This window comes from Calidris pugnax, unplaced genomic scaffold, assembly GCF_001431845.1.
Source record: "Calidris pugnax isolate Ruff unplaced genomic scaffold, ASM143184v1 scaffold24, whole genome shotgun sequence".
Taxonomy (NCBI): domain Eukaryota; kingdom Metazoa; phylum Chordata; class Aves; order Charadriiformes; family Scolopacidae; genus Calidris; species Calidris pugnax.
In genome coordinates, this window is record NW_015090922.1 from 12,733,734 (window position 1) to 12,746,902 (window position 13,169).

The following is a 13,169-nucleotide window of genomic DNA, read 5'->3' on the forward strand; positions in this document are numbered from 1 at the left end:
GCCAAACAGAAGTTTACAAAAACATAAACAAAGGTAAAGACAAAAAATAGAAAAGGCTGAGGGTGATCTGGGTTACAGCACCCTTCCTTCTGTGAGAGGCAGGCCATAGAAACATGCCAATTTGCCTGGGTGGGTTTCAAGAAATAGTAATTCACATTCCCTTCTCTGCCCTCCTGTAGGTAACACTGCAGTAGTAAATGATACCTTGAGCCTTGGGATGATGATTTACGTTATTGTATTAGACACACTCCATGTTGTTGTTACTGTTCAGTCAGTTTGTTGTGAGGATTGCATGTTTTGGTTATTTTCTTTTATATATATATATTTCTGTGATGCGGGAACATCTTGATTTTTTTGAGCAGTTGAAATTAGCAATTGGATATAGGTTCAGTATTAAAAAAATGTTGGGGTAGAAGTGACCATGAATTTGCTCAGTGGCAAATTTTATGCATGCAAGTAAAGAGAGTGATAAATTGCAGAGACCTTCTATGGCTTTGAGATTTGAAAGCTTGAACAAAATGAACAGGTTTATGACCTTCTTGGAAAGAATATTAGTCATGCCTATGTGTACGTTGTTTTTAGCTGCTGTCTGCTTAGGTAAAGTACAATATGTTCAGTATGACTGTAGTTTCAGAATGTTGCATCCTTGTAATATGTCTCATATTCCTGCTTATTGCAGGATTTGGGCATGTTCTTGCCACTAGTACCAATATCTGTCAGCAGATGTTAATGGGCACTCACCAGTTCTGATTAATTTTCTGTCTGTGCTAATGCATCAACTTAAAAATCATAGTTTGGTACTAGATGGATTTCCAAAAAAAGCATCAGGCTATAGCTGACTCTAATGGGAGGTTGATGATGAGATTACAGAGCATGGGGGTGGTAGCTCAGTAGCTATTTTCTACAAACAATTGTCATAACAATGTAATCAGTGCAGAAAAAATTGTTAATGCTATTGTATATACGTAGGAGGATTCACTCAGCAATAAGGATCGTTCTGTATATGCCTCGTCTTTAACTCTCTGAAGCAGCAATCAGAATTGTTCTGTATGTCTTTACTTAGGCTATTTCTTTTTAAAGTAGCAGTCTTGAGTTAAGTTGAAATAGAGCTTAAACATCTATTTATTGTTTTATTCTTTTTGGTTAGTTCTGCTAATAAAGATAGATGAGCTATGCTTCTGTACTCTGGTTGCAGGACTTACTCCAAGTTGGTTTCGTTCTCTCATGCCACCTATTGTTCTGAACTATTATTTTTTTTTTAAATCACAAATTATGTCCTTTGCAGTAACATGAAAAAGAAAAATACTTTTGTGGCTACAAGAGTCAGTGCAAGTTTATTTGTGCAAACACTAGACTGAGTCTGACCTGTGAGTTTGCCTTCAACTGCAGTTGCCGTTGAGCTCTTGGTTGTGATTGTGTTAGTTGTCAGTAATTGTGTTTGCTGTCTCGGCTGGAGGCTGTGATGAAGAGTGCTTGGAACTGGGGCATTACACAGATAATATCATGATGAAACAGCTGCAGCTTAATCATAATGAAATATGCGTGGGCTTTAAGGGCTGCACATTCTGGAAATTTTTATTACACTTAATTCCCATGTTTAACCTTTTTAGGAAAAAAAAATTCCCTGCAATTAGAAAGAAATAGATGTAAGATTATAGTAGTAAGTATTATAAAATATATCTCATAACCTTCCTGCTTGAGGGAGAGAACATTTTGTTTGTCTTCGCCCCAGGTGAAACTGCCAGCAATCAACTAATTTTTCTGATCTTTTAGATGTCTAGACCTGAATGTGTGATGTTGCACCCCTTTCAGCTGGGGAGCCCAGCTGTGCTCTCAGTCAGTGCCAGCGCTCAATGGCATCCAGCACCGCCTCTCTCTGAGGTTAGGCAGTCTGGGTGAAGTCCTCTGCGCCTGGGAATCAGAGGGATTTATCTGTTTTCTCTGGGATTGAAATTTACCTCTTTGAATTTACCTCAGAAAGCAGAGAGGCTGAGATCTTGAGGTAAATCTGAGCCTATGACATATGATATTTTGGGACAGCCTCGCAAATTGCTAGGCTGATCATTTTCTCTCAAAAGTAATGTTTCTTTTTGATCTAGGCTGAGCAATGCACTGGTAGATTGTGCCAAATTAACACTTATAACATATTTATTAAAAAAATTATTTGGTATTGTGTGGCCCAGACTTTGAACTGCATTACATTGATGACAGGCAAATCTGATGACTAAGGCAACTTGCTCAAATTAAAAAATAAAAAGTAAGTAGCAGAAAAGAGGAACAAAACCACATGCTATTGGGAAGAAATCAACTGCAGACACAGAAGATAAAATATCAACCATGGAAGCAGTTATCACAGTTGCAGGCAATTGAAGTAATGAGGAATGTGGTTTAAGGATGGCATTGAATTTGTAATTATTGAGGAAATGAGATCTGGTGGGTCTGTTTCCTAGCGCTCTAATTCCATGAAACAAATCCAGATGAGGTATTCCTAGAAGCTCCTTTCTGTATGTGTATCTGTCTTCTTGAGTGTGCTTCATATGGACAAAAAAACACCTTTCTTATGTTGTGATGGGTTAAAAAAAAAAACCTCAAGATGATTTTAAACAAAGTGCCGTGGGTGATGAGCAGAACCTATGGAGGAGTCGATTTTCTCTTGCTCTTTTGGGGTCTGATGCTTCATTTCTATCTGTGCCCAGGCCAACCGGGATGCAGTGATCAGCCGAGCCCCAGAGCAGCAGGATGACCGAGCTGTCAGCCTCCGGGATGCTTCTGCAGTCTACGACCTCCTCAGCATCACGCTGGGCAGGAGAGGGCAGTATGTCATGCTTTCTGAGGTACCTCTTCCTGCCTTCTGCCCAAACTGCCACTTGAAACACGCAAGCAAAGCCCCTCTGTGCAGTAACCTGTGGGGAAAGGTGAAAATGAAGGACAGTAGTTGGCAGATAGTAGAAACAGCTACAGACTATGGTAGCACAGGCCAGAAATGTACATAGAACTGTTGGAGACATTAAAATGATATGTATGTAGGCACTTGAACAAAGTGGTCCTTGTTTGAAGTGATGGTGTGTGCTAGCAAGCTCCATTAACTGGGAAGAGGAATATGTTATCATTAAAAAAAAGAAATCACGTGGACTGTAGGAGATTGGTTTCCCTCATTTGATTATTGAGCCAAGAGCAGTCTTGACAAAAGATGTAAATAAAAAAAAAAAGTCTGACATTTCTGCCAACATTTATTTCTCAGTGCTTGGAGAGAGCCATGAAGTTTGCGTTTGATGAATTTCACCTCTGGTACCAGCTTGCCCTGTCCATGGTGGCTTGTGGAAAGGTAAGGTTCAAACCAAAGGACTTAGAAAGGACACATTTTCCTCTGGTAGAACTTATCTGGCTTACTTGTGTGAATGTGCACAGTCATGTATTTTGTAGGGGTAGTTGCCATCACACAGCTAAACGGGATGACAGTGCTCTCCTTTTAGTCTCTGATTGCAGTTTGTGATCAGGTATGTGCGTTTGGTACTGAGTACTGTTTTTTCCGTGTAGTGTTTTCTTCTCTTTAACAAGGAGAAAATGGATTTTGTGCATAGATATGGACTGAAAAGCATTATACAGCTGTCCATTCTCTGCAGGTTCAACATAAACGTGCTTAGCATAAGAAAGATACTGATGTCTAACACTGTCATCAACTCACTCTATGGCTTTGGGCAGTTGACTTAACCTCTCTTTAAGCTGTGGTTTCTGCATTTGATCAAGGAAATGTTAATGCTTCTTCATAGAGAGCTTGCAAGGATTAATATTTTTGAAGTGCTTTGTGCAAAAGATACTGTAGACAGTGAAATTATGTGTGAATGTTTGCATCACATATGTTTTAGCGTAAGTTTTTTTTTTAAATTAGCATAGTATTTGACAGAGTTACCAGTTAACCACTGAGATGACTGAAGTCTGATTGCAAAATGTAGGCAGAGGCAGCATGTGCTTTCTTTATTAGTTTTAAGAGTAGACTTCCTGCAGGAAACATGCATGGTACAAAATTTAGCCTGTTCATTCTTGGGGTCCCCACTTACACATTCAGGAGATGTGAGCAAATTAATGTTTTGTGGTAGTAGACCATTTAATATGGTTCTATATTCCATGCCCATGGGGCACAGGGGAATCCATGTGGAACTGGGCAGAGACCACCAACTAGCCAAATGCTAACTTACCTCTGGTCTACTCATCTGCCAAATGCTAACTTACTACTGGTCTTTTATGGCTATAAGCTGACTTGGAAACAGTGGCTTTGAAGGGAGAACTGGAGATGAATATACAGTGGCATGCTTTTCCAAAGAAGTTTTCATCTTGTGATGTATAAGTGGCAGCAAAGCTTGGAAGGTGTCTGAAGGGATTCCTTCACTTTTGTGAGCATAGACAAAGCTTTATCTTGGAAGACTGTCTGTTGTTTTGCATTATACTTTGAGAAAATGGGAGACCAACAAGAGAAAGATTAATAAAAAGCATTGAGGTTGGCTAGGAGCATAGTAAGCAGGCTGTGGAAATACTGAAGGAATTGATTTTTTTTTACCCATAAAGGGAAGAAAAAAGTCCAAGGGAGAAACAAATCTTCAAGAGCTCTTAGAACAAGAGATTAATTTTGTCTATGGTGGGTAGGACAAGACATAATAACTTCTAATTGCAGCAACACAAATTCATGTTTCCTGTGAAGAGGCAAAAAAATGATAGTGGTACACTGGAGAAAGATTGCCTGTGGAGGCTGTGTGTATCCTACGTCACTGGGGATCTGTGGGACACCCTAGGCAACTATCGGTCAGCAGTGACCCCCACCATGAGGCACCAGGGGTGTACTTGGTGGGACTTTGCAAACTCTGACTATGTTCTGGGACCCCACAGTTAGCTCATAAATTGGCTGCATCTGTTATAATCAAAAGGAGACATCAAAGCTTTTACAAAGCAGAGTAGATCAGCATGGAGCTGAAGGTTGATGTCTAGTGAGAGAGGCTCACAGATTACTATAAGAGTTCCATACAAGCATTTCAAAATCCAGTTCCAAGAATGAAAATGGTGGCTGGACTCTATCGTCTATAGGGAAACCCGAAGCTACTGGTGGAATACTTGAACAATGAGCTTGATGTCATGGTGCTAATACCTTGCGCTGGCCTATGTCAGGTTGGGGGGGTTTACAAGTCAGATCCAGCTCCCCTTGGCATTCAGCTGGAGTTAGCACATGTCTGCCCTCTGTGCCTTTGCAAATCCTCCGGGTAACTGATCTCTTGATATTGAGGACAATGACTAGATAGGCTGCGATGGAGAGGCGCAGTATCTTCCCGTAAATGCTCACAGGACTTGTCTGGGAGCTTTATTGACTTTACAGATTGTGTAACCTGTTTCTCAACAGCAGACAATGCTGTAGCTCTAGTAATCTGCCAGAGAGCAAATCTAGATTTTAACTGTTGACGGTTAAGAAAAGTGAGTCTATCCAGAGAGTAATTGTGGTTCCATCTTAGGTTAGTATGGAGGCAAGAAATAGGACCTGATCTTTAGCTTGTAACACTTTGCATGAGAATTCTGTCCTTCTCCTTACAAGTTTTCATACCTCTCCAGCTTCCGTAGAAGTCACTGAATATTTAGTACTTAAGAGGAAAAAATAGCAACACAAGTATCTGTGTCTATAACTGTCCTATCTTTTCAGATTTTCAAGTATGTCATGTCTTTTTGCCTGTACTTTAAATATTTACAAGGTAAAATGGCTTGATCTTGCCTATTGATGTAAAAGCTCTAAATGTTTTGAGCCCTATATGGGGCATAGGGAATTCCCTAACCCAACAATCCCATCTGTGCAGTGATTCACTTCTAATCCCAAAGTATTCCCTGAGGATTCCTGTCGTGTACTCTGCAATGCGTCATCTCGCTAATGGGAGATGTGGCTTACATTTTTGTGCTGCTTCGCAGCTTGATAGCAGGACAGAGTTCATTTAAAAGTAAGTGCTCCAGTGTAGCAGAAAGAACTGATGAGAAAACAGTGTGGTCTGTCTAGACTTCAGAATACACTTGAGTTTTTATAAGTAAAAGATTTGTTTTCACCTGTCTTAGTCACAGCCAATTCCCGATCTCATTTCTTGGTAATGAAATCTCACATCCTGCAGTGATACTTGTTCTGCAGTACAGCAAATCATGCTCATAAATCCCGGGTAGGACAGGAACAGTTTTTTTAACCTGTAAATGCTGGAAGCTTTGGTCTGTCTTTTTTTTTTTTTTTTTTTTTTTTTTTAAATACATGTTTAGTATTTTCAAACTCTGACCCTCTTAAAAGTGCTGTAAAATCCAATCTTGCCCTCTATTCTATGGTGCATTTGACTAGTGTTACTTCAATTTTGTATGTTCTTCTTCTTCAGGTTAAGTCAATCAAGTTGAACTTCAAACTATTTTCTTCCCCTGCCAGCCAAAAAATTGCCAAATGGTACTGTCATTTTTCACAAGTGATCAGTCTGAATGTCAAGCCAGGCACCTAGGCTCATTGCTGTATGTATGCTTGAGTTTACACATTATTTTAAAAATCATGTGTCTTAACAAAAATAGGCACATCACTTCAGTAAGTTCTTACAGAGCAAGCGAGATCTTAGAGCTTCATAAAACAGTGAATGAAAAAGCTCAGAGGAACATAACCTCCCTGTCTATCTTCTATTCACTTAAGCGGTGGAAATAATGGAGTGACAGCGATTTCACTTTCCTATGCTTCTCAACAACTTGCATAATGAGTAAGATGGTGTGGCCTCGTTGTTTTTTAACCCATTCTTGGGAATGCATGTGTACTGAGCTGTATATTTTCTGAACAAAAGGAGCATGTTTATTTAAATGATTAAAATCCACCACAAAGTGCAAAAGACTTTTGGAGGCAATTTTAGATGCAACTCCGGGAAAGCCTAGACAGTGGCGAAGACATGCTGGCTGTAGAAAGAGTAGTGAGAGATGTCCCGTGTCACCAAGTGCAGTTCTGGATAGGCGAGAGAAAGGTTTAAATCAGTCTAATGCAGCAGCCCTGTTCTTCTGAACCAGTGCTGGAAGACTGAAGGCTGAACTCTTCACAGCTGCTTTAAGTTGCTTCTGCTGGTAATAACCTTCACAGTCTGGTAATACAACAGCCAGAGGCTGAGTGTGAATAGCAGTTCCCTGGCTCTGCTGCCGTGCGTAGACAGGCTGGAGTCTGAGTGGCAAGTGGTATGATAGCCGGGTGCCATCTGGCAGAGTCCTCGGGCAATGAGATGAGCCACTGTCCTGCTGCCAGAGTAAAACGAGTGCAGTGGGTTGCATCTGCTTGTCTCAAGATTTCGAAAAAGTTGTGACTTCTATTCCACAGAATGGGGGAAGAAAGGACCAAACTCTTATTTACAGAGCAGAGAAGACCTTGTAGTCTCCCCGGTAGTGAAGAGACAGCCAGCTGTTTGGGGTAGAGTTGTTGTCTTCTGTTGCTGTTCAGCTAAAGAGTTTCCACTGGAGGTCGTGGAGATTACCAGCACACAGCACCCCTGCAGACTAGGGAGCTCTGCTGACGTATCTGAAGCTGGAGGTAAAATTGTCATAGTGTCGAGATGATGTATTACAAGCACAAGGGATGTGAAATAGGGTCCCTGTGCACTTGCAAGCATTTCCCTGGCCTTGGACCAGCTGGATCAGTTACATGTTCCCTTGTTCAGGTTTCTGTCCCCTTCCACACCGAACAGCCTCACATGGGACGCAACCAGAGTGTCCCAAAGTGTCACTAGAGCTCTCTGGGAGTAGAGACTCAAGTGCATTGTGGGATTGGGCTCGTATTGGTATTTCAGAGTGTCTTCTGGATCTGTGTTGAGTGTCTTTTTTTACCTGTTATACTGCATGAGGAAAGGATTAAACTGATAAAATATGTACCTTAAACAATGTGAGGCAACACTCTTCTACCTGCCAACCAAGGAGACAAGATTTGTATTTAATGACAACGATGTGCCATTTCCTGAGGATAGTGGGGGAGGATTCTTCAGGGATAGCTGTGAAATTATTCTGTGAACACTGAGTCTGCTTAGTCTGAAAGTGCTGGATACTCTAATTGAGCCATTCAACTCGCAGCAATCTTCCACTGGACATGAGAGATCAGTGTATGTTGTTTATTATTATTATTAGCGTATGCAGTGCATAAAACCATTTTCATGCTTGTATTTAGTGCTTCTGCCCTAAAAAAACCCCACAGCACATTTTGATTAATGAATGAAAAGTTTTAGGATATGTGTTTCTTGAGAGGAGCGGTCTCAGGCCAGCTGAGGGAAGTCTGGATCATCTGCTAGAAGAGGATAATCTGTTGTTACCCCATACCCCTTATCCTCATTTAGGGGATGAAGTACAGCAAAATTTGTGAAAAAGAAGAGCTCAGGAGTAATTGAAGGGGCTGTGGGGAAGAACCTCTGTGAGAGGCCAGTGGAGCTGGAAGCAGTTACCTGGAGGCAAGGGCTACGCTCAACAGGCGCTCAACAGCTGGGGTTGCTGATGGTGGTTGTGTTCCTGGGGAGCCTGGCACACAGCTGTCCAACCCCTCTTGTCCAGCACTGACAGAACACTGTCAGCCCAGCACTTGCCTTTACGACAGCGATTGCATGAGTTTAGAAACAACTGCATCATTGCTGATCCTCCCCTGCCAGCCTGTGCTACCACTCTAGGGACAAGGGTCAACGTCACCATATAGATAAGACAGGCTGGCAGTAAAGGGGTTCAAGCACCAGGCATGGCACCTTGAGAAAACAGGCACATAAAGCTGCTTTTAACTACACAAAATGCTTCTCTCTGCTCTTATCCTTCATGTGTTTGTTCATCTCTAAGGCAAAGAGGAAGAAGGAGTCATGCTTGTATACCTGAATGTTTTTCTTAATAGCAGGAGGCGCCTGGTCTTATACAAAGGGAAATAGTCACATCCTTCTTGGCACTTGTCATTCAGCTATTTTTCTGGGGGAGTAGGCTCCAGCTCTCCCCAGAGCAAATCCTGCAGTGTCACTGTGCTCCCCTTGGCTGCTCAGCAGTTGGAGATGCTGCAGCCCTACCCAGGACCTGTGCTGGCAGCAGTCTTAGGGTTTTGAAACCAGTCTCAGACACGAAGTCTGATTTTGGAACACTTTGCAAGTTGCTGATACATCCTGGTCATAGCCAAATAATGACAAGCTAATGTCTGAGCTGCTTATATCTGTGTTGCACCCAAAAAAAGGGAATACTTTACCTCATTTAAACAGTGCAGCAAAAGCAGATGTCTCCAACAGCTTCAAGGAGCTTCAAGTTTGACTCAGCCATGCCTATAATGCTAACATGCAGCTTTCCAGAAGGTTAGAAGGAAAGTTATAAATACATTTGATACATAATTCTGCAGCAACAGCAGACGAATTTTATGATTTAGACTGTTCCTTCTGTTGGTTTCCTTGCAAAAGCTTAGGCTGGTTGCTAGGCAACTGGCATAAAAAAAGTACATTTCTCTTTGCATTGCAGGCAGGAACCTTGGAAGCAGCAGAGGCCTCAGATGGCTCCTTAAATAGCATTGCTGGGGAATGAAAGTTAAAATATTGAACATTCATTGGTTAGAGATCCTGTTACAAAGGTCAGCCATCTGGGGAATATTCAGTAGTTTGGTTTCCTTTGGTGCAAAAGAAAGATTAGAAAGGGGTGTGCCTGTGTGCTGTAGATAGTACAAAAAATGGAAATTTCCAAAGATTCCTGACTGTCGAGCAGAATACCTAGGTGGGCCATATAATTGCCTTCAGGCTTAACTTTCTTTTCTTGACAGAAAGTGTGAAGTGGGATGTTTGTCACATCAGCAAGGACAAATTTATGCTTTTAAATCTTAGAATTTAAGAGGTGCTTTTAAAAGTGAAGATTTGTAGCTGCTTAATTGCAGTGCTCTAATTTGCGAAGCACAGGGTAAAAGAAAAGAGGAAGAATTGGTCCCTATGTTGAGAGAAGTAAATATCTTAGGGGGATAACATTCATGCTGGGAGATTCATGGAGATCTAGAATTCAATGGAAAGCCAACATCAGAACGACTAATTCCAGAGTTCTCAATTGCTGGCTTACTCTGTCATCTTCTCGTGTTGGTTCAAGGTCATTTATAGCTAGATGTCTGTGAATCCCAGGATACAGGGAATACTAATTCTTGTGTAATGATGAAAGATTCCACCTCACTCCTACTCCCCAATCCCTTTGAGAATTTGAAATACCTTTCCAGTTTTTAAGATCAGACAGGATGATGCTAGAAATAAAGCAGTACTAATTGTGCAGATTCATCTGTGCGGTTAACTGCCAGGTGAATTGGGAATGAGGCTGTCTACCAAAACCACCACCTTGAGGAACATTGTTTCCTCTGGCTGAAAAGGATTACCAAAGAAGCAAAAAAAAAAAAAGTAGAAAGGTTTTTGGAACCTTTGCAAGAGAAGAGCAACTGTTTATGGTGTGTCAAGTCTGCCTAGTATGATTTACTGTCTGGAAATTCTTCTTCCTTTTACTTACATTTGTGCTGTTTTTATATTCTAAATAGGAAACAAATCTCTGATGTCCTCCTTTTTGTTGCTTTGGTATGGTGGGAGAGAAAGGGAAGGAATGAAAATTGTGTTGGAGTGAGCCAGGAAAACCAGAATTTGGGCAGTACCTATGCATTTACCATAATTGATGGTGAGATCTCTTGAGCCTTTTGGAAAAGTAAGGAGAGGCTGTAGACTATTCTTCATTCTGTACTGCTCATGTGCAAGCATCTTTGAGGAGTATGCTTGCATGCTTCATTATATAATTAGTAAATGGGGAATAGGAGTTCTGGTTTGTATTTGGATAGAAGTTTTTCCTTACATTTTATTCCCTTATAGGATTCAAAGCCATGGCTACAGTAATTACTTAGAGGAAGGTGTCCTCCCCATCCTTCTCCTTTCTCATAGCTTCCTTGTGATTTCTCGCTGCAGATCAAGAAGTGCCCCACCATATCGGATATGGTACAGAGAGCTCTTTCAGAAGTCTGTATCGAAAGCAGCTCTTAGTGTTGCATGCTACTTACCAAAAATTGCCTTTCCTAATTTTCTTTTCATAAATTATTGTGGAACATGTTTGTGATCTCTGCAGAAGAAAAATATTGTATGCAAGTAGATTAGGTGAGGAAAAAATTGATGGAGAAAACCAGCTTCCTATAGATACCGGATTTAAATATGGAACAGTAGTGCCATGTCCTTCCCTGTCTCCATTGCAAAAACCACAAAGTTGTTGGTATGTGAAGGATGGAGATGCCTAACTGGTAATTCAAGTTCTTAAGTCCCTTACATGCAGTTCACTTTTTATTTTATTTTATTTTATTTTATATGGATCAACATTCCCATTAAAAAAGTGTTTTCATTCGATAGCCTGATTTGAGCTCAGTACTTTGTTGGTCATAACAAAGGGAGGATGGTCATGAATCTCCTCAAACCTGATCAGGATCCCAAGGCTGAGAACTCGTACATTAGACCTCCCATAAATAGAGCTGAAACCCCCATGACGCAGCTTTTGGCAAGCTTGGCATTTCTTTAAACCATTTCTGTTTAACGGGTTTGTGTGTGTTTGAGGGGACTTAGAAGTCTTTTTCCCAGAGAGAAGCCAAATGAGGCCCAGGGGCAAATCCCTAGTTTTCTGAAATCCTTGGGAACTGGTTCCAGTGCAGTCGTTATAATCCAGCAATTAGCAAGCTAAAAAGAAAGAACTTAAACCCTGGCTTGAATTTTTATGAGCCCCTCTGAAGCTCAAAATTATGAGTAGGAAGCATGCACTCACGTGGAGTTCAAGCTCTTCTCTTCTCAAAACACGCCTCACCAATAAATCTAATTATTATTGCCTTGCAGTGAATCTCAAAAACAATGCGCTTGGCTGCCTGGTCCACCCACGCTAAGTGAAAGAATATGTACATTTTAATTATCAGATTATTTCAATGTTACACAAACACTGTTTCATATTAAATATTTTTACCAGCCAATGACATCTGTATTCAATACTGAGTGGATTATATTTGTTCCCTGCCTATTACTGTACATGTTTAAAACACCTTGACGTTATATGTCACACCAGTCTCCCCTAAGTAAGGTCACTGTGGGAGTGGGATATTCTTTCTACCATCATTCCTTGGCTAACATTTTCATCATCTATATATAATTTCTGCTGAGTAAAGTTTTCAAGGTGAAATTGTATAGATCTCTTGAATTTTTAAAATGCTGGGGAGAAAGGCTTCATGCCACCCTGTCTCTAAAACCATTTCTGCTCTATATGTTTAATTGCAAATTTTATAAACTTCTTGAAAATGACAGAACTTTGTAAATGTTTTCGAAGAGGTGTGGAAACTGGTGCTCGCTCTGTAAATGAATGTTGAGAAGCTCCTGAGTACATGTGATAAAGTGACTCCACACGAGGTGTTTGGGTGTAGGCACAGGGTGGGATTTTCTGTTTTGTGGTATCCAGTAGTCACTGTTTTCCAGTTGCTTCCTGCACAGACTCAGGATGGAGGGGAGAAGCAGTTTAAGGCTAGTGGAGGCTGCAGGGTTGGCTTGTGTCCTGAGGACCAGCCTTACTCAATGGACAGGCTGTGGACAGGGAAGGAGCAAAGTTTAAGAGGAACTGGCATGGAACCAGGTTGTATTACTTCACCTCTGGTGTATGTAGACCCTGAAAGGTGCTACAGCTGTGGACCAAATTAGGACAGGCCTCTCGCTGCACTGGTCTGTGCTAGTGCTGGCTGTGCTGGCCGGTGGGGCAGCTGTCACCAGCCCCCAGGTGCCTCCTGCTTTCCCTGCAGTTGCACTGCTGATGAGGAGCTGAGAATCATCGCTGGGTTCGGTTTGTATCTGTTTCTGAAAGTGTTGGTGCTGGACAGTGTATGGTCTTTTACATACCTGGCCTTTTCAGTTAGCTTTTATGTGGTGAGATGACAAGGGCTGGGGGAGGTCCACCTGCAAATACACCAACCAGCAAAGTGATTGTTGTCGTGCTCTGCTCTTAGAGTTTCTCTTATCTGCAAACACCTGTGGGGTTGGAATATGGGCAGGAGAGCAAGAAGATGAATTGCCAGGCGAGTACCCTTACGGGGTTATGCTTGCATTTCCAACACGTCCAGCAGTGCTACTGGGAATCCCAGCTGCCTGCAGTGCAGGTAGCATTCTGTGAGAGGGAGA

The 13,169-nt window shown here is 41.5% G+C and overlaps 1 protein-coding gene across 2 annotated transcripts in view; it reads left to right on the top strand.

The window, feature by feature from the left end:
- Positions 1-13,169, top strand: part of TTC7A (tetratricopeptide repeat domain 7A) — a 179,406-nt gene that overhangs the window by 40,844 nt on the left and 125,393 nt on the right. For both annotated transcript variants that reach the window (XR_001413041.1, XM_014951213.1), the window contains 2 exons: positions 2,697-2,834; positions 3,242-3,325. Coding sequence is in view for 1 of the 2 variants with exons in the window: in XM_014951213.1 (XP_014806699.1) it covers positions 2,697-2,834; positions 3,242-3,325 (222 nt within the window). In the remaining variant the exon portion in view is untranslated. The remainder of the gene's footprint in view (positions 1-2,696; positions 2,835-3,241; positions 3,326-13,169) is intronic.